The sequence below is a fragment of the Aulostomus chinensis genome, chromosome 10 (genome assembly GCF_037954235.1).
Source record: "Aulostomus chinensis isolate RoL2024-O1b breed Wild chromosome 10, RoL_Achi_v1.0, whole genome shotgun sequence".
Classification (NCBI taxonomy): domain Eukaryota; kingdom Metazoa; phylum Chordata; class Actinopteri; order Syngnathiformes; family Aulostomidae; genus Aulostomus; species Aulostomus chinensis.
Genome location: NC_141329.1, coordinates 21,185,046 through 21,208,582, shown reverse-complemented (window position 1 = coordinate 21,208,582; position 23,537 = coordinate 21,185,046). Strand labels below are relative to the sequence as shown.

The 23,537-nt window shown below is 42.8% G+C and overlaps 1 protein-coding gene and 1 long non-coding RNA gene across 4 annotated transcripts; one reads left to right on the top strand and one right to left on the bottom strand.

The window, feature by feature from the left end:
• Positions 1-13,730: 13,730 nt before the first annotated feature.
• Positions 13,731-17,286, top strand: LOC147254873 (uncharacterized). Its single transcript, XR_015118070.1, has 3 exons — positions 13,731-13,862; positions 15,185-15,365; positions 16,924-17,286. It is a non-coding gene; the product is annotated as an uncharacterized LOC147254873 (long non-coding RNA).
• LOC147254872 (uncharacterized) lies at positions 14,926-23,142 on the bottom strand. 3 transcript variants are annotated; one of them, XM_086215236.1, is made up of 11 exons: positions 23,109-23,142; positions 22,295-22,414; positions 21,991-22,151; positions 21,358-21,604; positions 21,202-21,272; positions 20,738-20,870; positions 18,679-18,782; positions 18,418-18,598; positions 18,245-18,328; positions 17,321-17,416; positions 14,926-17,242 (listed from the first exon to the last, which is right to left on the bottom strand). In XM_086215236.1, the coding sequence occupies exons 3-11, from the start codon at positions 22,050-22,052 to the stop codon at positions 16,931-16,933; spliced, it is 1,290 nt and encodes a 429-aa protein (XP_086071362.1). In that variant the 5' UTR covers positions 22,053-22,151; positions 22,295-22,414; positions 23,109-23,142; the 3' UTR covers positions 14,926-16,930. The 3 variants fall into 3 exon arrangements, with proteins under 3 accessions (XP_086071362.1, XP_086071361.1, XP_086071363.1); XM_086215235.1 differs by lacking the exon at positions 23,109-23,142 and adding an exon at positions 22,660-22,686; XM_086215237.1 differs by lacking the exons at positions 21,991-22,151; positions 22,295-22,414; positions 23,109-23,142 and having other exon boundaries at positions 21,443-21,572.
• Between the last annotated feature and the right edge of the window lie 395 nt (positions 23,143-23,537).

The window sequence follows — 23,537 nt, the reverse complement described above, 5'->3', positions numbered from 1 at the left end:
TGTCACACATTTTGCTGACACTCCAAACAGAAATGGAAAACATGTGCTCACATGAGAAGTGTGTACACAGGACTGTTGTTCCCACAGCGAGTGATGCTTCCCGCCCTTTAATTCGGCCTTTTAAAAACTGACACATCCCTGCAAAATCTGGGAGTATTTATCAAATGTTCCGTAGTGTATTATCTCATAATTGGTCCTAGTCTAAACTCAAGAATACAAGACTGTCATGCCATGTCCCCTTCTTCAGGACTTTACATCTCTATAGACATGGTAGAGAACAAGTACAAATACTGTGCTGCTGTTCTGCATGCATACTTTTTTCAAGGATTTATTTTTCATGTTGATGCATAAAAAAACGAATTATTTCATTTGTAATGTATTTGAAAAGAATGAAGCTTTAGTTTATTCTTATGATGCTTCAACGTGAGCCACTGTGCCGCCCTGCTCAATGTTTAATTAGACCTGAGGTGTTTCCTTTTATTGATCAAAGTATGGCGGCACGGTGGTGCAGTGGTTAGCACTGACGCCTCACAGCAAGAAGGTTCCGGGTTCGAGTTCTGGCTCGGGCACAGGATCTTTCTGTGTGGAGTCTGCATGTTCTCCCTGTTCCTGCGTGGGTTCTCTCTGGTACTCCAGCTTCCTCCCACAGTCCAAAGACATCAAGAGGGGACGAAAACTCTAAACTCTAAACTCTAAATTGACCGTAGGTGTGACTGTGAGTGTGAATGGTTGTCTGTCTATATGAGTTGGCCCTGTGATGGACTGGTGACCTGTCCAGGGTGAACCCCGCCTCTCGCCTGTCGCCGCTGGGATAGGCTCCACCCCCCTGCGACCCCTAACAGGAATAAGAGGAAGAAAATGAATGATCAAAGTATTTCAAACTTTGCCGCTGGAGGGTTTTTTTTTGTTTGTTTTATTTTGAAGCAAGAAGGGTTTATATTGTATACTAGATTACATTATACTCAATTCATAAGAAAACAGACAGCAAAAAATATTTTCCTTCAATGGGCCCTTTATTTAAGAGAACATTTCAGAGCCTAAACATTTCAAGTATTGTACAAGTCTTTTTATATTTGTGTAGTTGCACTTCTTAAAGAAAGAATCTGTATACTTTCGCTACCTCTTCAGCCCTGCATATTTGATATCAATATGCACACGTATTTTGTTATTGAATTGAATTGTTATTCCTGATGCTTCACTGTCAGGTGAAAAAGGTGAATTAATTATCACAAAAATGATGATTAATTCACCTTATCACTTCCTACCAACAAATAACATTATCAGGGAAGACTTAGGCGCAATACTCCCACATGGTGAGTCAGTGTTTACATTATTCTTTTCTCTGCTCAGCCTTTTACTTCTATCTGTCTGCGTCAGAGAACATAGATCTCCATCCCTCTGTCTCTTTGCAGCAAACTCCCACATTCCAGGAGAAATTGCAGAATCAACCGGCATGAAATTCATTTCTCACATGGCCGCATCTGTGCCTCCTAATCATAACCTGGACTGACAATTCAATCCTGCACTCCATCGCCTGCTCTCTCCTCCAATTCCAGCTTCCTCAACCCCCCTCCCACCTCACCCAAGCCTCCCTCACCTTCTTTAGCCTCCCTAATTGCAATGAACCCCCACCTCATTAGGCCCAACAAGAAACAATTAACAATGCCAACTATGATTACAGTAATGGCCGTAAGGGAACTAGTGACCTGGTTCTTCGCAACATGTTCATCCACACAGCCCCCCAGCAGCACACCCACCCTCTGGCCTGTTTGCAGCGAAGTGAGCGGAGTAATGTTGGGGTACCGGATGTGGTGTCAGGGAGTCTGAACTGACTGACTAATGGCTGGTCAGAGCTGGTGATTAGGCTGCAGAAGCTAGAGGGGGAGTCCAGCTCGGTCCCCTGGCAAGATGTGTTTTTGAGCTGTTAAAGCGGGGGTGGGTCAGGGCGGTGAGGGGCGCTCCACAAACACTCCAATTCATCATCTGTGTGCCTGGAAATATATGAAAGTGATGAATGTGTAAAGTCAGGTAAACGGCTGAATTAGAGTAATGGTTGATTACAGCAATTTACCCTGAGCACTGCCAGAAATATACATTCCAGGCTGCAGCACACGACGTTGGGTAATGTATTGCATTGAGGGAAAGGGGTGGGACGGGAGTGAGACAGATTCTGGTCAATGTGAGCCCTTCACTGAGGCTGACTTCACAAACAACCTTAAAAACACAATATTGATGAACAAAGCTGAAACGGATCTCCGGAAATAGCAAACAACAATCCATCAAAGGGAAGTGGGAGAATGCACCTGACTTGTTAAGAAAACAATGCACACTGACAAAAAAGAAAAATTTAACCTTTTATAATCCAGGTGAGAACACAAATATCTTTTTTAAGGTATCCCTGCAAAGATAGATCACGACATTTTAATAATCAGTATCAGCTCATCAAGCTGCAATTCTGTCTGCTGGCCATTCCAGGCTACAGGGGTAGAGAACAAGTTCAACAAGTTTTCACCAAGTTCAGTGTGAACCTTTGAAATGGATAGTTAGAGAGCTGTGATTGAGATATAGGTATGAGACACAGACCAAGAATGGACAAGTTCAATGATGGCCACTGAACTGGTGAGTGAAAGCTTTGCAGCCTGTGACAAACCTCAGAGCATTGTGGTACCAGCTATCCAGCCAAGGCAAGCACTGGGCAATTGCTTACAAAAGATCAGCAAGTCAAGCAAAGAATGGAACATAGCCCCAACCAGTTTTTTCCTGGCAGCGGAAAAGGTGACTTTTTCTAAAATGAAGACTTAGCTTGAGCTTCACTGTCTTTAAAAAGTTGTCAATGTGAATTTCAGTTAAATGATCATCAATTAAAATATCTAGCTTCTTGTATTATGACACAAACTCCATCTGTCTTGTAATGGTAATGCAAGAAGCCGACAACTTTCTGCTGAAAATAACAATTTAGGTTTAGCAGCACACCACACAAGTTTCAAATCAAGTGATCGACCAAAGTCAGACTGCAAATGTCATCTCCCATACATCTAGTTATGTTGTCATCTAGTTCTGTCTTGTCCTCATGTGTGCTTGATTAGAAACTTCCCTGTTATTGATTACATTACCCGCTGTGTATTCCATCTGCATGCTTCCAGTTCCTTGTGCCAGTTTGTCTTCATTCTTTGAGGCGCAGGTTTTTGTCTCAATATTTGCAATGTTTGTGTCATTTGCTGCTTCAGTGTTCAGCATCTTGTTACTTGCTGTTTTAACCTGATTTGCACTGAGCCATGCATTTGAGCCCCTTCTTGTGTGTTGGATTATTACAGCAAATACCCAAGAGATGAACAAGGGTGGTGCTGCAACAATACTGTATATCAGCCTAAAGTACAATCAGAAAAATGTGAAATCTGTATCAGGCTCATGGTAAACAAAAGGGGGCCCAAACAAGAACCTAGGAGGACCCCTGACCTAGTATGAGGTGCAATAGAGAAAGTGCCATGAAAAAAACTTCAAGATTAAGAAAAAAAAAACAAAAAAAAACTTTAGACTTTAACTTGTCACATGACTAGTACTCTTGTGTCGTTCTGTAGTGTACTCGAACATCATTTAGGAAAAAGGCTTGCCATTGGCTGACTATTTCAGTTAACAGTCTCCGCCCATTTCTTACCTCCTCACAACTTGAAATAACCTGAACTTGTTAGTTTCTCCTTTAGGACCTGGCCAGGTTAGTTCTTCTAGTGAATAGTTGTAAAGCAATACAAGGAATATGTTTTGAACATTTGCTGTCCAAGTTCTTGAATATTTACCCACCCATGGAAAAAGTTTCACCGTACAAGCATAGCCTATTTTGGTTCATATTCACCGTGATTTTGCAAGGGCACTGTCTGCATCCTGGGCTTAGCGCCACCCACAGTGATTATGCTTGGTTTACATAAATACAAAGTCAGTGTGTTTTTTATTCTACTACAGCAGAATGTTTTGAGGGTTACATGGGACTACTGAGGATGGCAAGAGACAGAACAGAAGATGAGACAAGTCGCATGCTAATGAAACCATATTATTAATAGTAATGAAAAGTGAGCACATCCTAAATGTCAGTAATTATCTCTCACTGCACGGGAAAATACATGCCTTCCAATCTTGGAGCACGCAATGTTGAGAATGAACAGCTTAACTGTATAATAGACTAACATAAGAAAAACAAAACTAATGAAAAATTATCAAAATTTAGCGACTGTTATGTTGGACTTGCAATTTTGTTAATGCAGGCTGTTGACTTGGACTTCAAAAACAACTGCCAAGGTGCTGCTGAACTGCTTCAGCTTCCTGGTTGAGCCTGAATTTGATGGTATCTGGACCATTTACTGTATAGATGTGATCTCACTGGTGCTAAAATCATAGTTTGCTGTACCATAATGAACAACCAAGTCTGATTAAAGGCTGTGTGTGTGTTCGTGGAAGTAGAGTAGCGTGCGTCAGTGCAGACCATGGTGAGGGCGCTCTGGCAGCCCTGTGCTCCAGGCCCCTCGCTCCCTGGATTAATGCAGATTGTTTGGGAATGACTTGGAGCTCCAGACCACACAAGGAGAGCGAGGGGGAACGCCGACCTGCATGGGCTGCAGAAGAGGGAAGCAAAGGGAAGTCCATAGAGAGTTTTTACTCAGCAGCTCCCTTCTGCCTCTCTTTATTCCACCTTCTTCCACACACACACACAAACACTCGTTCTGTCTTTGTCTATCACTCTCAATCGCTCTGTTTCCTTTTTCATTCACCCTTTGAAAACCAGTGAGCTGCACTTGTGCCTCTACTTTCCTGAGGTCAAGATGAAAAGCCATTTCCCCAATTGCAGCCCCTACCTGCCCTGCCGTGTGTGTGTGTGTGTGTGTCCACACGAGTGTGTGCAAGTGCAGGTGAGTATATGTTTCTTGGGTTATGTGGGAGGTCTAAAGCACAGTATGGAGGGACGCTTAGGGAGGGGTACGAAGAGGACAACAATTAATCAAAGAGCAGTCGCTGGCTTAAATTAGCTGAACTCTTACTATGTGCTTGACTGGTTTTCGGGTGAGTCATTAAAGAACGCAATCATTTTGCAGCAGTCATGGAAAAGTTTGTTCTGTAAACATGAGGGCTCATTCAAAATATATTTCTTTGCCACGTAATCAGTTCAGTCAGCACATAAGCAAAACTCTCCCACCTCCACCAAAAACAGAGGAGGATGCTGACAGGCTGCTACATCCTCACTAAAATGACAGAGGAGTGAATAAAACACAGGAACTGCCAGTAATATCAGACATGAGACTGACAGCTGTGTTTACCGAGCAGGGTGAGAGAGGCTGGAACCCTGCAGATTCACACCATCCAGAAAATGGCTCCCATGACCTGCCCAGATGCTCACTGTGACTCAATAGCATTCTTGTGGGAGCGAATTATAACTCAAAGACGAGCTTGATATCAAATGCTTCATTTTGACTGTCTGGAAGGCGTGAACTCAGTCTGGGATGGTTGGTTTTTGTTTCCCAAAGGACAGACTGAGAATGTGTGCGAGTGTGTGATGATACCGATGGTGGCGGGGTAATCCAGTGTTGAGCCGCAGATCCTCTTTTGAATCAGAGATTTAAAAACATGAGACAGGAAACTATCAAAAGTCTTAGTCTGAGTGATGCTTGTGAAGTGAAGTGGGGGGGGGGGGCAGTGTGTAGTACACCTCCATGTGACTCGTGTCTGCGTTTGAATGTTCACATTCAGGCCTTGTAATGTGCCTCATTGCCATGGAGTGGATGAGCCTGGCTGTGTTTACACTGGCGACGTACCACTTACAAGTGTTTTCCATTGTTTGTTTACATGTGACCAAAACCAGAGGGTTGTACTAAGAAGCAGGTTTAACATAGCCAGGCTTTCTTTCAATAAGCTGGCTTGACAAACCTTAAACTCACAATCAGATATAGTTGTATCACGACAGTGGATATCATCTTTCTTTGTCAATTGAGGCTTTCTGCTTCAGGCTCTGTGCGCGGCCCCATAAAAAGGGGTGTTTAACGCGTCATTTGACTTCTGGAAATGGATAGATCACGTGCCATTAGTCAAGAAGAACAAGTGACTATAATGGAGGGTTATGAACAACATCAATAAAAAACAATCTATATTTCACATACAAGTATTTGTCATACAGATTATTAATATAGTGAACTATGAATGTATGTTACCTGCGATTTTATAGCCATTGTGGGCAAATGGCCAGGGAAAGCTACAAACATATTCAGTAGTTCTGTGAGAGCAAATACAACTTTGCGAATAGCGTGGCATACAGTATTCTTGCTCAGATTTTCTGCATCACCAACTGAAAGCATGTAGGTTCCCGTGGCAAAAAAACAACAACCTCAATGATATGCTTACATTTTGCGCGACTTTGAGTGCATGGCCCCTTTTTGGGAGTTACTCACATAAGGCTGCTGCAGCAGTTTGCATAAATAAGGTATTCACTCAGCTGAGAATCTGTAGCGTTCATAGAGAAAGATGTCAGGAAAAGATAGCCGATCACTCCGGTCTCTGAATATTCTCTCCCTGTGAAGAGAACCTTGCGCAATAATTGCGCCACGGATTATTCAACAATGGTGATGCCAGAACCTGCTCTGGACCAGGTTAAGTTTGCCACATCAGTTACCATGGTTTTCTCAACATACTTCTCTAACCCACTAATCTCGCTTCGTCTCCCCCCCGTGTTCCCTAAGAACAATTGGCACCACATTTGATTTCATGAATCAAAACATAACACTACTGTTTATTTGCCCCTTGAGTAAAGTGCTGATAGGCGAGTTTAGGCATCTCGGTAATATCTTCAAGCATTTCTTTCAGAAAAGACCAGGCTCTTAATAATATTGTTGTTGTTATGTAAGGCAGACTGCAGGCCAATCTGATGTGTTTCCAGTGATGAGATCAGATTTGCTGTGTCCAGACAACACCGACCTATCTACAAGACACACACTTAAAACTGTGGGGGGAAAAGGAGTTGCAAATAAAGTAAAAGACCCTTTGGAATCCTATTTGAGCATCCAGAATGAGATGCATCTGATTTCATACCACCTCTAAATGTGGTTTGGATCTGATCTATAAAAATCATATTTGTGGGTTTTGGCTGTTCTGCTGATCTGTAAGCCATAAATCAACTTTGAGAAGGCTGTCTGAACAAGGACTAATAACCGTTCAGACTGCCAGCCTGATTCAGATTTATCCTCACTGTATCCAGACTAATTTGAAATAGTCTGGGCTGGAGCTACATGAAATCTGATTTTTCCAATTGACCTTTCAAAGTGATCTCAAATCTGATTTCAATCATATTTCGACAGAGTCTCAATCTAAACGCTCTGAACATTCAAATAGAATTTCAAAGTGTCTTCTTTGTCTTTCTGTGCATATTGGTGTGTGTGTGTGTGTGTGTGTGTGTATGCCTGTTTTATCTCCTGCATCACTTCATTGTTACTCGAAATGCAGAGAGCCAGCCAACCCTACTTAACTTGAAATTAATGGGGACTGACCACTAACAACAGAAAAACTCCGCAAAATGTCTCTTTACAAAAAATCTCAAATGCATCATCTGTGATTAATCCGCATCTTCTTTATCCCGTCATACACTCAGTAATCCAGACGTACTTTAATTTGAGCAAAAAAAAGTGAGGAAAGGAAAAACAATATAATGTGATTAATGATCAAACCTGCATAAATAGCCACACACATATTTATTAGCCTATGGGTCATACAACCTGCATGTATAGAATCACCAATCAAATCTGATTAAAAACAGCTCAGAATGTGCGCTGACTTTGGCCTGAAACCAGGTTCAAATCAATCATTCCACAGTCTGCGACAGAGCTGTGAGCACTGGACGTAAAGCTAATGAGATGCCTCATGTGGTCCAGTCAAGTCTCTGAAGCATCACTGTCATAATGTAAAATGTTTGTGAGATATTTTTCAGATGTGACAAACACGTTGTGGGGAGTTTGTGGGTCAGCGCGATGGCTGGCAGTGGGTTTGTTCATAGCTGAGAGACTGACGCCCTGCCTTAATTTCACACTTTGTCTCAGACAGACAAGCTGATCGAGGATTCCACCAAAGGTCCTCGCCACAAGAGATGGCGACAGCTTTCTTCTGCTGGTCATGATTGTCATCCCACATCTGCACAGCAACACAAGTTCAGCCTCCAGTTTTCTTTTGGCCACATCCCTCTCCCCTCTCTCCTTCCAACTTTCCCCTCCATCTCCCCACACCACCCTCCTTTAAGGTGACTGGTCCTGCCTCCCCCTTGTACACAAACACACCCCACCCACACCATAGGCTGCTTCCATCCAGGGAGGCTGCCAAGAATAAGACAGACTGATGTGGGGGCCTCACGGGGGAGGTGAAGTAGTGCTTCTCCAGCCGGAGCACTCACTCTGCTGAATTCAGCCACTTGGCTCTGTTTATTTAATATTCAGTCAGCTGTGGGGAGTGGGGTTAGCCACAGCTTATAAAACTCAGTCAGCATGACCAAGATATAACCCCCCCCCCCCACACACACACACACACACACACCCCATGCATCACACACATGCATAGATACATACATAAATGAACGCGCGCACACACACACACACACACACACTCCAGTATGCTGATGCACTCTCCATTTCCTCTTAGAGAGGATATAGTTAGGCAGTGCAACCTCTTGTGTTATATACTGTAGAATCCCAAGCTAATGCAATAGATTATAATAATTACATTATTAACTGTATAAAAGAATAATATGACACAGGAATGAGCCCTGAGACCTGGGAGTAAGTTTTGTTGAACAACTGGTTCGAGTACGACTGGTTCGAATGAGATTCCAGGTAAAACCCTAAAATAAGGTCAGTGATTGTCATTATCAGTTTTTCCTCACATTTTTTTTCTGTTTGTTGAAATGCAGCAGTAATTTTAAGCAAAGCATCATGTGTCCTAAAATGGAGGCTGTTGCTCAAGTGACTAAACCAGACGACAAGACACGAGGCATTGAATGTCATCAAACTGACAATACAACAACTGTGACGAGCTGCGGTGAAGTTGAGGTCGTGCAAAACGATGGCTTTGCTCTTCGAGCATTTATGCTTGAAATCATAAAACCGCTTTTTTTTTTTTTAAGACTGTATATGTATTTATAAATGTGAACCAGTTCTGCACGGAAAGAGCAAACAGTGTCAGTAATGCAACACAGTGAACCACCATACATGGAAACAAGCAGGGAGAAAAAATTGAGGGCAAACTTTTTGTTCGTCCTTATGTAAACTATCACACTTTTTTCTTCATACACATCAAAACTAGTGTAATGAGCTTAGCTGCTGGACCAGTATTACGACAAGTGAGCAGAAACAAAGCCAGAGAGTTACAGAGCAGAACTTCGAGAGGTGAGTTCAGACGAGCATGAAGTGGACGAATATGGATTTGTGTTTGACAGAGGAGGGGGTCTTAATAATTCTCACAGCAGCCCGTGTTCACTCTACCCTGCAGGGAGCAATCCCAGCATGCTCCATCTACGCCTCGACTGGAAGGCTCCATGACAACCTCCTGGGTCAGGGGTCATTGTGAAAGGTTGCTTTTATCTGCTAATGAGGTCGGTACCTGGGGCTCCGTTTCTCTCAGCCTCTGTCTCGCCACATCTCCCCTGCTTAGTGAAAGGCGAGAGGGTTGGAGGGGTGGGGTGGGGGGCCTGCCGCTGTGAATGCCTGCCAAGTGACACCAGTGATGCCATCTTCACTCATCTTCGCCCCGGCCTCCTTTGAGTGTCAGGCTGAGAGGTTGCGGGGCAGTGGGGGTTACTCGTTTTAGGTTCTGCCCTGTGGGGAAGATAAACGGCTCAGAGATTGCTGTCCCCCAGTCTGGCTCCTCATTGTGGATTAAGTGTTCACATGCAAATTGACAATCGCCCCACAAGTCTACTGGATGGTGCTCCCTATAACTTCCCTTTGGGAGTTTGATTGATTGCACCAACATGGTTTGTGTAGCATTGTACTTGCTGTTAAAGTGGCCTGTGATTGATGTTGTGTTGTTCTGCTTCTTACACACAAATCAGCTGTGCAGAAAGAGTCATGACAGAAGAGTCAAACAAACCATATGATTAACATTCGCCTTACTATTTACGGAAAGGTGATATATCCTGTAGATTACTGGCGGCTTAAAACAAACACGTCTTGAATGAGGCGCTGGGTTTTCCATTAATGCCCATGGAAAACATACTCTCACTATATCACACTAGGCTCATTGGCCCATGTGCCCCCTAAATTGGGCACAGGCACTCTCACCAGCCCCCTGTCCCTCTCCCACCCCCTCTTATTCACACACACACACACACACACACACACACACACACGCTCGCCCCCTGTCATGTTCGCAGGACTGAGAATGGAGTCCATTAACTCTGATTTAGTGGCAGTGTCATGCGGTCCCCTTTGTGGGGTGGTGACATCCAGTGAATAGGAATCAGAATTTGCTCCCCCTCCTCCTCCATCTTTCCTCCTCTTGGCTCCACGTTCAGAGCATGCCGGAGGGGCTTGTGTGGCTCCGGTGTGGGTGTGAGGCCTTCAGAGTTGTGGCTGGTGGTGGTGGTGGTGGTGATGGTGGTGGGGGGGGTTGGGGATGTGGATTGAGAGGGTTTTGCTGCCACATGTCTCTGAGTGGCGGACTCTTTGTGTCGGGGCCAGCCTGTTTGTTTAGCCTTTCCTCAGAGAACTGCCTCACACATCAGTGACTCGTACAGACCAGCGGAGACAAACTGGAGCAAGGAGGTGGGCGAGGACCAAGGCGCCGAAGACCTGTTACAACTGTTCAAGGCTGAGGATTCTTCTTATCAATTCCCAACTTTTCATCCATTTTCTATCTTCTTAATACTTCTTTTTAAATGTGTTTTCATGTAAAAACCATTTGTGCTGCATTTTATGTCAAAAGTGCCATAGAAATAAAGATTATTAATGTTCCTTCTGGACTCACTAGAATGGTCTACTGAGACTACTAATGGATGGGAGGTATTACGCTGTGATTAGTGGCGGAAAGAAAAAACATTTTATCTGAACATATTTCTTTTTTGCGAGAAAAGCAAAAGGCAATCAGTGAAACTAACCTGCCAGCGGGTTTGAAGAAAAAAGGTCTGGAGCAATCAGAAGTTGGAAGAACTGGGATGAAGTCGCTCTTTGGTGGGGAAGACAGTTAAAAGGAGATTGTCCGGGCCACGAAAAAAATGAAAAAAAGATTTAAAATCAGATGACTAATTCATAGTAGAATTCATAAACATGTAGACAGTAATTAAACATGTTGACATGGAGCCGGTTTGAGCAAGCAGGTGCACCACCGACAAAGATTCTGAGCTCCAACGTCACCAACTGATAGATCAGTTCCACTGCAGCAAGGAAGTATTAGTTGCTTCCCACCTGTAGATGGAACCGAGTTTCAGGTATCTGTACTTTTAATGGTTCACTTCCTTCCTCTCTGTATTTAAATTTAAATATCTGTCCTCTTTACTGCTTACATTTTCAAAACTGTTACATCAATAAGTTTGTTTTTATTTGGCATCATTACACATCCTGATACCATCCAATTCTGTAGAAATCATCCACCCACAGATAGAATTTCCTCCTGTTTTAGACACTTTCTTACCCGTAACTGGAAAGACATTCACTCCCCCTCTTGAACGAGGGTCAAACAACGACCTTCGCTAAAGTCGGCTCCACAGTCTTTCCTTCCGAGGGTTATTTTTTTAGATAAAGTTCTCTTAAATGTACTCTCACTTTTGAAGAGGATGGATGTGTACTTGTCGGGGCAACCTTGAGCAAAATAAGAACCTCTGCTGCACTTGTGGAATTGGCCAAAATCTGCCAATTCTGCCCCCCCCCCCAAAATACTTTGCCAATTAAATTGCAATCCATGGATTTCAGGGCAACTTTTTACTCATCATTGCTCTGCTGTTGTTGGGTAAGAGGTTACAAATGATCATCAGGCTTTGATTTATGATCTGGAAAACTAAATTTAGTCCAAAAAAAAAATCTCTCTGTCGTCTCCTCTGTTTAAGAACATTTCATGAATGAAATCTCAAGTTATATCTATTATAAATCTGAAGCAGTTCTACAAAAATAAGAGCCTGTTCGCCATAAATCAGACTGTCCCCTTAAAAATAAAGTTATGTCCACGTTTAGAACAGCAGCATCTTTGTAACAGATGCCTCAGGACATTTCCAAAAATGATTATTTCTGAGGGATAGCGAGGAATCAAACTGTCAGTACGTTTGGCAACACAGATAAAACATGAAAGATGAAAGACAGGTGATGCCCCGGACACTGAGAATTAAAAAGCTTAGAAAAACTCTCAGCCAAAAGATTTATCATGCAATATTTCAGAATTGCAAACAGCTTCATGGAAAAAACCCACAAATTTGATTAAAAAAAAAAAAAGAATTCCTTCAGAGAGTTCATCAAAAGTTGGATAATCACATGCGTCGTATGCTGCACCTAAATGGAATGATGGGTGTTAATGATATGTTTCCTGATTGAAATTACATTTCAGAGAATGTCGGAGCTATTTTTGTCTGAACTTGCACCGCAGCTGTTACCTATTGGCATCAGAGGCTGCTGCTTGTGACCTTTAGAGAATTTGTCCATTCCTGACTAAACTCTCCCACCAGCTATAGTAACGAAGGGTCACGACAGGTTCCCACGTCCGCTCTTAGCAGCGTCGACACAGAAGGTGAGCCGTGTCCGTGTGACCGCTAGGAAACAGGAGGCCAGAGAGGTCAGGCTTGATTATTCTAGCCTGCGCTCTTGTAAAACCAAATAAGACAATATTTACACAAACAGGAAGCGGAGCATTTCCTAATTGTTGGAGACGTCCAGTCCCACCCTTGCCTCACAACACGCTCATATACACTGAAATGAGCAATGATTTTAATAAATTAACATTCAAATTTGGGAAAAAAAAAAAAAAAGTTCTGTTAAAAGTTGAGTCCCTGGAATGTTTGAACCCAGACTAAAACCCCATTAGTGTTGTTGAGTTTCAGCTTCCCTGCAGCCATGTTAGATGAACCATAATAATTTGCAAGTTTACGGACCTTTGCTCCCCAAATGTCTACCATGTTGCTAATTGCGTACATCTGTGGTTGGTGCATTTGATGTTTTGTCTCAATGTGCAGCTGTCCGCTCCGTCTCCAACAGCCTCTGGTTAAAAGTGGCATGGCCGTCCGTTATCTGTGTCCAGACCTTTAATAGCAGCCAATCATGTGGTTTGCGATTCACCAGATGGGATCAGAAGGTTTGGAGACTTACAAGGTCTTAAATTCCAAATACTAATAATAACTCCAGACATTCAGTGATTTCATGCAAAAAATGATGCAAAAATGTCCAATCAGCTGAAATGTGATTAGACAATGGAAAAGTCTTAAAAATGGAGGGAAAATTTGCCTTAAATTTTTTTTTTTTTTAAATATCTAGTGGTGAGGTGTTTTCAGTCACTCAAAACCAGGTCATATTTGAATGTGGTGCAATTTTGCCATAAAGCGACATGGGAGAGATTGTTACATTTGAAAGAAAGGTAATGGGTGGGTAAAGCAACAGCACCTGAATATACTTTGAAACACCTGAGTCTCGTCAGCTCATGAGTCCTGGTCCGAGTGTTTCTAATCCAATCAGCTTCTTCCCTGCCTTCATCTTCTCTCACCTGTTCCTGGTTGTTTGATGTGTTGACTCTGTACTTGAGTTTGGCTTTGTGTTTCACTCAGGTCTTCTTTCCTAATCTGTTTCTCAGTGTAGGGTTGGTTTTTTTGTTTGCATTTACTAATTTGGATTATTATTAAAGATCAGTAGTTCCTCACTTCCTGATTACACCTGGTATCTGCATTTCAGTCCATTTTCCTCCATGACGCCACATTTTGTGTTGTTTGGTTTCAGTTTCAGTTTCCTTTTATGTCTGTGGACGCACTTCACTCTTTTCATTGTCTGACGATTTCCCCGGTCAAAGGAGACTTCCTGTTGAGCGCTTTCGCTCTCATCATTTCACATAATTGGCTGAAAACAAACAGAATTTCTGATAAGAATTTAGATTTCTCTAAAACAAAAACAAATAGTTTGCAAACGGTCTCTTGCTCACGCAAACACACACACACACACACACACACACACGTACACACACAGTCATACTTTGACGACGCTTTGTTGTATTGACCACTAAACCACTAATTGCTCCTGATGAGCAGGTTGGCAAATTGCACAGCAGCTTTTACCATCAGTTTATGAATGAATGACAGGATGAATGAGTGAGTGAATGATACTGTAAAAGCACCTCATTCGCCTTTATTAGTTGGCAGCGTTTCAAACTTGTGGGGGGGGGGGGCATATTTAAACTCTTAATGGGTGTTTAAGGCGCAATTTAAACTGTCAAACTGTGCTCTCATAAAAGTTTTGTGACAAGGTCTTGGGGTTGTTGATAGCAGCCGTCCGCACAACTGTACGGTGACCATCGGAGGAGGGATCAGCTCAAATACGTGCACTGTGTACACCAATGAAATCCGATCTTGAGTAATTGTCAGGATAAGGCGAGGGATTGACCTCTGCCATGAACCCTATTTTCTGAAACAACACACACTTGAGCTAGCTTTGAAATAGCCTCCTCCATGACCGAAATGGCCTGTGAGGAAGCTAGTCATCAACTTTTTTTTCGCGTGTGTGTGTGTGTGTGTGTGTGTGTGTGTGTGTGTGTGTGTGTGTGTGTGTGTAACTAAACAAAGCCCGTGGTAATTTCATTAGTTCACTGTTACATTCTCAGCAAACAGATAGCGTGCGCCCCTCTGCTGGTCATGACATCACATGCCAGCAATGTGAAGAATGAGAAGCTCTCTGCAAGCTTGTATTTCGGACGTTGTTTTTTTCTTTATTTTATTTTATTTTACTTCCATGCAAACCTACAGAATCTTTTCTAAAAGCATTTACTGTAATGACTCAATTCCAAACCTGTTGTCCTTCTCTTTGACGTAAAGCAAAATGCCGTCATTATTATTGTAAGCAAGCCTCCAAGCTCTTTGGTCTGTGTATTCACGGCTGATTTGTGGAAAATGTTACATGTTCATACACCGTGTCACAACACAAATTCTGTATTCAAAGCTCTTGTTGCTAACTTCAAATAACAAACTAACGTAACATCTCTCCTCCCACAGTCTTTACATCCCTCCATCCATCCAGACATGGTGTGTTTGTGTCTTTGGTGTTGTGACAGCTCCGATCCTGCAGCATTCAACTCACATTCCTTTCATCCCTGATCCCCCGGGGGTCGGCCCCACCTCTCCCAGCCACTACGCCACTCTGAGGGAATGAGACAGATGCAGAACCCAGCAGATGGTAGGCAAGTCCACGGTCAAATGACAGATACTGTACAGACTCCGTACAATTAATATCAGGCATGAATGAAGTGATTCTGTAGGGAATCGGCTCCAGAGGGCCGTGCAGACATCTGAGCGTTCAGCGTGGTGCTGAATTCAATTTGGATCAAAGACATCCGTGTCCTGCATAAAAGGTTGACAGGGTGCTCAGTTTTTAGAAATAACAGGAACGCTTCCGGAGTTGACCTTCGCTGCCCCCCCTTTACCTTCTTCTCCTCCCTCTCTCCTTAGAAGTCATTGCAGTATTATTATCCGGGGGGGGGGGGGGGGGGATCCGTGACATTTAATCACATTCAAAACTAGCAGCAAAATTATAAGTATGTTCATTACTCAATTCATTTATCATTATTTAAAGAGTAAATTTGGGGAAAAAAAACTTGTAAAAAAAAGACTGAGGCTCATTGAATTGAGGTGAGAGAATACTCGTTATCAAAAGGTCGTCACGTAGAACAACAGTGACTTTATTGAGATGGTTGAGAGATACAATATATTCGAATTTTTTTTATCTTCGCAAGAGATGGAAACTCATGAATAACTAAGAACAGGGAGTTTTTCTTATGTTTTATGTACCCTGAAGTGATGTAAAACAGCAGCATTAATAATAAAAGTCATAATCATAAATAGGCATTCAAATGAAACTAAATGGGTGATGGGCGCCATCAACCTGTTTTAGTGGAAATAACGAGGGCTGTGATGTCAGAACAACACGTAGCTGGTACATGTATTTAATGGGATCTTCCTATCAAGTTGATTGAAAGGAAATCTAAGAGATCCATGTGGGACATAGACGAAGTGTTGTGACAAAACTGGGGATAAATTGTAAAAGTGTGCCTCCTTGTGGTCAAGCCCAGGACCAACAAGACCTGGATTAGTTTTTCCAACAATCAGAATTTTCCTGTTATAGTTATTACTGGAAATTGTGTATGTACAGTGAAGCTTGTGGCTCTGAGAAGAATCTATGCAAAAAGTCTTTACAGGAACTTCATCTGTCTGTCACTCAGGTATGAAATGATTAATATAATAACTTCAAATTCATATTAGATGTAAAATATTTTTTTAAAAGCCCTGCCGTTCATATATTTAATGGTGTGAAACACTGGACGGTTTGAAGCTTTTTGTCAATGACTCCCACTTTTAAAAAGGCAGACAAAAAAGCTTCTTATCATAGTAAGAACAATAGGCAGATTGTATGAAAAGCTATTTTCCACCATGACCTTAATAAGCTGATCATTACGATATTTGAACGATTTCTGGAGCTCAAAGGATGAAGTTTTAAAAAAAGGTTTGCCAAAAAACATACGGAGGAAGTAGTAGTAGTTGACAAATTAAGCATATTGAGAATGTGAATGCTGATTCAGCATTAATTTAAAGCAGAGGCCAAAACCATTCACACACACACACACACAGACACACACACACACACACACACATCCTGATATTTTAAGCAACCAGCAAATGATCAACATTTGAAATTAAACTACCCAAGGCTTTTCTATATCTATTTCTAATATTTGCAGGAATAAATCACTTTTTCCGTCCGGATTTACGGAGGCGTCCAATAGTGGAGGAGAACCGCAGCATTGACCTGTTACACAGAGAACTTTGAGTGTCTTTCTCCATGTCTGCGTCCACCGAGGAGGCCGAGGAGGATGCGGAGATGGAGTTCCGATGCTCAGGTGACACGTCCCCGGGGAGGCTCTGGGATGTCTGTGAGGAGGCCCTGTTAGCAGGAGCCAGGGGCCACATATCCTGGTTCTTTCCTAGTCCCTGAAGGTGAGCCTGGAATGTACAAGTCTGTTGTTCCAGGGACAGGAAATTCTCCTGCACTTTGTCAAACTGCAACAAGAGAGACATTCTTAGTCCTGGTGGGTTTTTGAATATATGAGCTACATTCTGCAGGTTGTCACATCGTACCTGCTCAATGTTGGACTGGAGAAGCAGTTCAGGCCAGACGGACTCACTGCTGCTGCTCACACTGCTGCACAGATGAGTGTGACTCCACGTCAACTCCTGTCAAGCAAAGAAGAGGAGATATGACTTCAAGGGTTTCTTCATAAATTGACCTTCTTTGCCATGAATGAATGGTTATTTTCCTATTCATGGCGGTTCAGTGACATATTGCTACTTTTGTTAAAGCTGATGTGTGATAGGGAAGTATTACTGTCACACCTGAGGAGGAGAAACGGATCGCTCTCACTTTGTAATGTTAAAAATGTTTTGTTACAATATGAAAAAATACTGTCGTAATATTTTTCTTTTCATATTACAGGATATGTTCATGTTATAGTGGTGTATTGTCACGTTGTTCCATGTCGTGGAACATTTAATCTGATAACGCTGTGTTTGCATGTCAAGAACAAATCACTGACAAAACGGAATATTTACATTTAAAGGACAAAATATCGAGATTAAAGTCAAAATTTCAGGATTGAAGTGAGGATACAACTTTAAAAAAGAAATAGTAACTCATGTGTTTTGAACAACTAATCACCGGTGAGGAACAGATAGGTTTCATCCTAAATGTGCAAAGAAAAACCCTCCTCTTTCAATTACGGTTGTCTTATCTCTGCCTTTATAGTCTTCCACATATTTGTTCCATTTCAGAATAATTCAAGGAAAACTACACAGACGCAGAAAAAGTTTACATAAAAGACCAGTTCCCCCCCCAAAATGTACGTTCTTTTCATCTCTCACAAAATGAATTATTTCTAAAAAAATAAAAATAAAAAAATGCAATATAACAAGTTGTAAATGGTTAATTGTACTTTCTGTTCACAACCAAGAACAAGTGAGGAGGTTCAGAAATACTGCAGAATGGACATCTCTGTTCCGCTTGACCTGCAGCAGCTGTGTGCTGTCCTTCAGATGAGCCTGGCAGCCCTGCAGTCTGCTCTTGTAGTGTGTTAAGGCTGTGAACAAAGTCTGTGCAGCACAAAAAAGTTATTACACTCCAGTGAAAGGTAGATAATATTAGCAAAGAGTCACAGAAATCCAAACGTGTGAATGCTCACCGCTGCGTCCGCGTGAGCCGAGGCCAGGTCTGTGTGACCTGGACTTCCCTCTTTGGTGAGTGTGACCCCAGTGTGCAGCTCCTCCAGCTGAGCCCAGCGCTCGTCTAATCCCTTCAGCACGTCCTTCACGCTGGCTTCAAAGTCCCCCTGAACCTGGATCAGTCTATGCAGGGACTTCATCCTAACACAGAGGCGAGAGAGTGACATTAAAGGGCTTGATGAGGGTGTCGGACTGAGCAGTGGGAGCACGTCAGACCTCACCTTCGCTGTAGGTAGGAGTGGATGAGCATCACTTTGTCAGTCAGTTCAGAATCCTGGTCCTCCGCTGACCCGGTATCAGCCCCCTCAAGGGTGTGAGCCACTGACTAGACAGGAGAGAAGTGGATTTATAGTTTAGATGTGTTTGGTTTCAGGCCCATGTAGCAGTTACTGAGGTCATGGTGTCTGTGGAGGGGTTGAGTCCACAGCAACAGGATTCTTAAGTACATTTAGCCTTCATTTCAAAGTTCTGAGGTCCATTATTGGCCATGATCGCCCCCTAGTGGGCTGTAAAATGCTCGCATGTTGAAGCTCACTTTTTTCAATTCTTTTTTTTAGTGACGTAGAATTTCAACTGAAAAACATATCTGTCAACATCATCAATTTGAGACACTCATTTTGCAAAGCCAAATGTTAACACACCCACAGAATGTTCAAGAACTTGGTTGTTTTTTTCCTTAATACAGGGCTCCCGTCTGTGTACCAGTGAGTGCTGTTGGATTTATTTATACATTTAATAGAATAGATTAGCCAAAATAATTACAGAACTTTTAATGGGCCCTGGACAAGTATAAATAGGTGGGTGCTGAAGTAGAGTGAGAATGAGAACTGCGTATTTCCCCCCTGTAGATTCATTAACCCTCCTGGCACTTGTGAAACGCTTACTCACACAAGCACAGGGATGGATGGGTGAGAGGGCATCACCGTGAGTCTCTCTGGTTAATTACATTCCTCATAAAGTTTCATTACCTCCACCCACGAGGTCATGTGATCACACACGCAACTCAAAATGTTGCGGATGAACTTTGGTGACACTCAGTAAGATTGTAAAACTCCTGGTGAGGAACGATTGATTAGATGTTGGAATTTATCCAGAATCATGTCGTGATCTGATAACATCACATCCTCTTGAAGAGGTTTGCATTGTCCAAGTGCCTTCTGGTAAATAGTGCAAATGATAGATTATCTAATTTGATATACATATATTTTCAGACAGAACTCATAGAATTGCATAAAGCTTCCATCCATCGTCATCTTCTGCTTAGTCCTTACTAGTAAGGGTTGCGGGGGGGCTGGAGCCTATCCCAGCATCTACGGGCAAGAGGCCGGGTTCACCCTGGACAGGTCACCAGTCCATCACAGGGCCAACATACAGAGACAGACAACCATTCACACTCACAGTCACACCTACGGCCAATTTAGAGTATCAATCAGCCTAGTCCCCAAATTGCATGTCTTTGGACTGTGGGAGGAAGCCGGAGTACCAGAGAGAACCCACACAGGTACAAGGAGAACATGGAGACTCCACACAGAAAGATCCCACGCCCGAGCCAGGACTCGAACCCAGAATGCATAAAGCTTACTATTCTTTTTTTTAATTTTGTTGACGTACAGATTTTGGATACAACTGTTTTGCCTTGCAACAACCACAAAAAAAAAACAGTTTTCACCATATTTGTGGATGAAACATTGACAGAATGAGATTAAAACAAAAATGTTGCTATGTATGTGTGTAAATGCTACTGAAGCGGACATTTATGGCTCAGAAATTGAAGAAAACATGAAGTGTACATGTTTTCCATCAAATGTTAGTGAGGTAGGACAAAGGTTGTATTTTTTGCAGGTACAGTAATCCATCATGAACTGTAGTTCTGGAAAACCAGAGAACGCCAAATTATGTCAAAAACGGAGGAAACTTGTCAGTAGTCTTCATCCGGAGAACATCTGTGTCCTATTAGGAGTTGTCGTGATATTTAAAAGCTGAAAGACATTCTGATAACAACCACATTGCTGGTGTGATGTTAAGGCAGACAGGGCAAACCACAGGAAGTGCAGCATTGAAATGTTTCCCCCCCCCCCCGCCTGTCCGCTTAAGTCGACGGCAGCTCAGAGATGTGGTCTGACGCCTCAGGCTGGAATATCACTGTCTGATCTCTGGAGTACTACGTACAAAGTCTTCACGCTGATTGATAAACACAGACAGCAGGTACTGCTGGAGGCTGCTCTGTGTGACAGACGGACGGCTTCTTTTCATTCTTCCTGCCGTGTCTCTCCTTCTCACCTGCAGCCTGGAATGGAGCTCCTGAATGTGGGGCATGCTGGGGTCTGAAAGGGGCTCCTGGAGCACGCACAGCAGCAGGCCATCAGCTAGGGCCAGGGCCAGGGAAGCATGAAGGTCTCTGGAACGGGACATGCTGGAGACCACAGGAGGGATGGGTTTTTTTTTTGGTTGTTCATGACTTTCTATATTTTTATTCATTTTTGATCACAAAGTGTAACTTGTTCTCACAATTTAATATGTTTATAGCTACATGTTACAACTTGTTCCATCATGTAACTTTTCCCTTTAATTTGCTGAATGGAGTTACACCATGTGGCCCCAAATTAATATGTGGGAACAATTTATATTTACAGACACAAAATATCTATTTTCTCTCCTTGAGACCAGTCTGGGGATCCATAATCTACATGTCAAAAATGTCATATTTTAATATCAAACACACAAGATATTAATGTAAACCTCACCTTGCATGTGTTTCCGTCTTATTCATGGCCAATACTTCTTGCGGTACCCTCTGAGGAGGCGTCTCCTTCAACTAAAACACAAAACTGCATAAACATAACGAACTTAAACATAAAAAAAAAAAAAATGGGTCAAAAAATTCTGACAGTTGCCCTCACCGGTTTCTTTCCAGGCTTCAAGAAGCTCCTCAGTGCAAAGACAAAACCACCCAGGAGCATCCACAACAAACACACCAGCACAAACCTCCAGCTCGCATCCGGCAACGGCGCCTCCACTTGGCAGACCGACCACACTACAGCTACAGGGATCAAGCTTGACCACGTCCTACAGGGCCCCAGAGCCTTCAGAGTCTTGGACCAAGAACTGTGTTGCACTGGCTGAACTTCTGCTGGTGTTTGGTTTGACCTTTTGGAGGCCCAGTACAAACATTTGGACAGATTAAAAAAAAAAAAAAAAAAAGGAGTGAGAAGTTGTTATGAAAAGTGATAGGATCAGTTGCAATAATGAGGAAACAAGCAAAGAAACTACAGTACTTATTGACGGGGATCAGCTGGTGAGTCCAGAAAACACAGAAAGCAGGTTTATATCAGTGAGTGGCTCCTGGGGTTTAGTGGTTAGTGTGGAGCAGCTAAAACTAGCACTTAGACCTCTTAGAGGATTGTTGCCCAATGGAGCAGAGACACATGAGCTGTCAATGAACTACAGCCATCATCTCACCCTGTAGCAGCAGCAACAGCTAATCAGGGAGCTGCCACTCAAAAGCTGATGAAAATGACAGCAGATCTACCCACCTGTGCAACTCTGAGCTTGTCTTCGCAGGTTCACCCTCCTCGTTCACCCTCACTGTCTCCATCCATTTACAAACCCAGTTCTCTCTTCCCGTCCAGAGATCTTTAGACCTTTAGGGTGGCCGATCCTCAACTGAGGCGTGTGAGTGAAGCAGGCATGCTTGCTTAAAGTGAAGGAGAACAATTATTTGAATCACTCCCGAGACACGCTGAGCTTGTTCAACTGGTTCTGCAGAAGAATGTGTTTATATTTGGAGGTAGTGGCTTTTTCCTTTTCCACATCCACGGAGGAATGTGTGAGACATACTTAACAGTTGTGTCAAGCCCTGCTTCGCCCTGGCACACGGTGCCAACAGCAACCCCTCAACCAGTCACTTCTGTCCTTTTGAGTCAGCGTCAAAGATCACACCACATCTAGAGCCTGTTGCTGGAATATGAAAAGCAAAACATGAGCTCATCTCAGATAAAGAAACCCTAATGTAAATTCGCTTTCAATGGCATATTCGTCCATCACTGGTATAAAGTGCTGTTGAACCTCAGCTTCTGCTCCATGCTGTCATATAACAGGTAAATAAAAATCCAGACAAATAAACACAAATCAGTGTCAAGGTTCATCTAAATTATGAGCTAATTTAAGCCCTTTTCAAGCCCTTTCAAGGAAACTAAACCAACCAAGCACTTCTTGGCTCTTGAAGCTTTATTTGTTACATTTTACACGTTTGTGGCGAAAGTTTACAGAATTCCCGTAAAACTAGCTCTGGAGTGGCCATGGAAAGAGAGATAAATAATAACTTGTGGCAATAAAGAGATATTTTGTGGCCACAAGATATAACTTGTTCGAGAAATATATAAGAACTAAGTAGAGGCAGCAATAAAGAAAACAATTGTGGGCAAAAAGACAAGCGTAGCCGCACAGAGGAAGCAAAGCCACATGATATCCACTTGCACCTTCCGTGTAATTAATTCATGGCCACGGGGTGTAACGCTCAAACATATTAGTTTACTAAATTGAGGGGTCCAGTTATATATTGCGGCCTCAAAGCAACAGAGGGGAAACTCTGTCGATGTTTCCTCCGTATGCCACTCCATTTGGTGCCGGTGATTACACCCTGGACCCTTACCTTTGTGTGAATATGTACAAGTCACTGTGCCATCTCCAGGAGCTGATTGGTCAACCCAACACCCCAAACACATTTTAACTCCGCCCCTGACTTCACCTACGTCCGCTGCTCATTAGGCTGATTATGACCAGCTGCTCCTCCAAATTACCTGAAGAAACAGGCGTGCGGCGGCTTAGCGCTAGCTTATCCTGTTGTACCCTTGAGTAACTCTTTATTTTGTGTTTTATTGAGGCACATGTAGCTTAGCCACGCTTAGGGCAGAGAATTAGACTTATTGCAACGACCTAGTTTTTCTTTTTTCTCCGTGTTAATGACATGAGGTGTAGAGATACCTCTCTTGATGCAATTCAGGACCGTTAATTTAGCGTGAGAGTAGGTTTTTGATGATTGGATTAATCCTCAATTGAGATATATTTATATTACGTCTTA

What these genes read in the sequence shown, in the direction of transcription:
- LOC147254872 (XM_086215236.1), bottom strand. Translation starts at nt 22,052, where the DNA reads ATGGAGACAGTGAGGGTGAACGAGGAGGGTGAACCTGCGAAGACAAGC. An exon ending in ACAAGCTCAGAGTTGCACAG is followed by an intron (nt 21,605 to 21,990) that starts GTGGGTAGATCT and finishes GGCCTCCAAAAG; the next exon opens with GTCAAACCAAACACCAGCAG. An exon ending in ACAGCACACAGCTGCTGCAG is followed by an intron (nt 17,417 to 18,244) that starts GTCAAGCGGAAC and finishes TTTGCTTGACAG; the next exon opens with GAGTTGACGTGGAGTCACAC.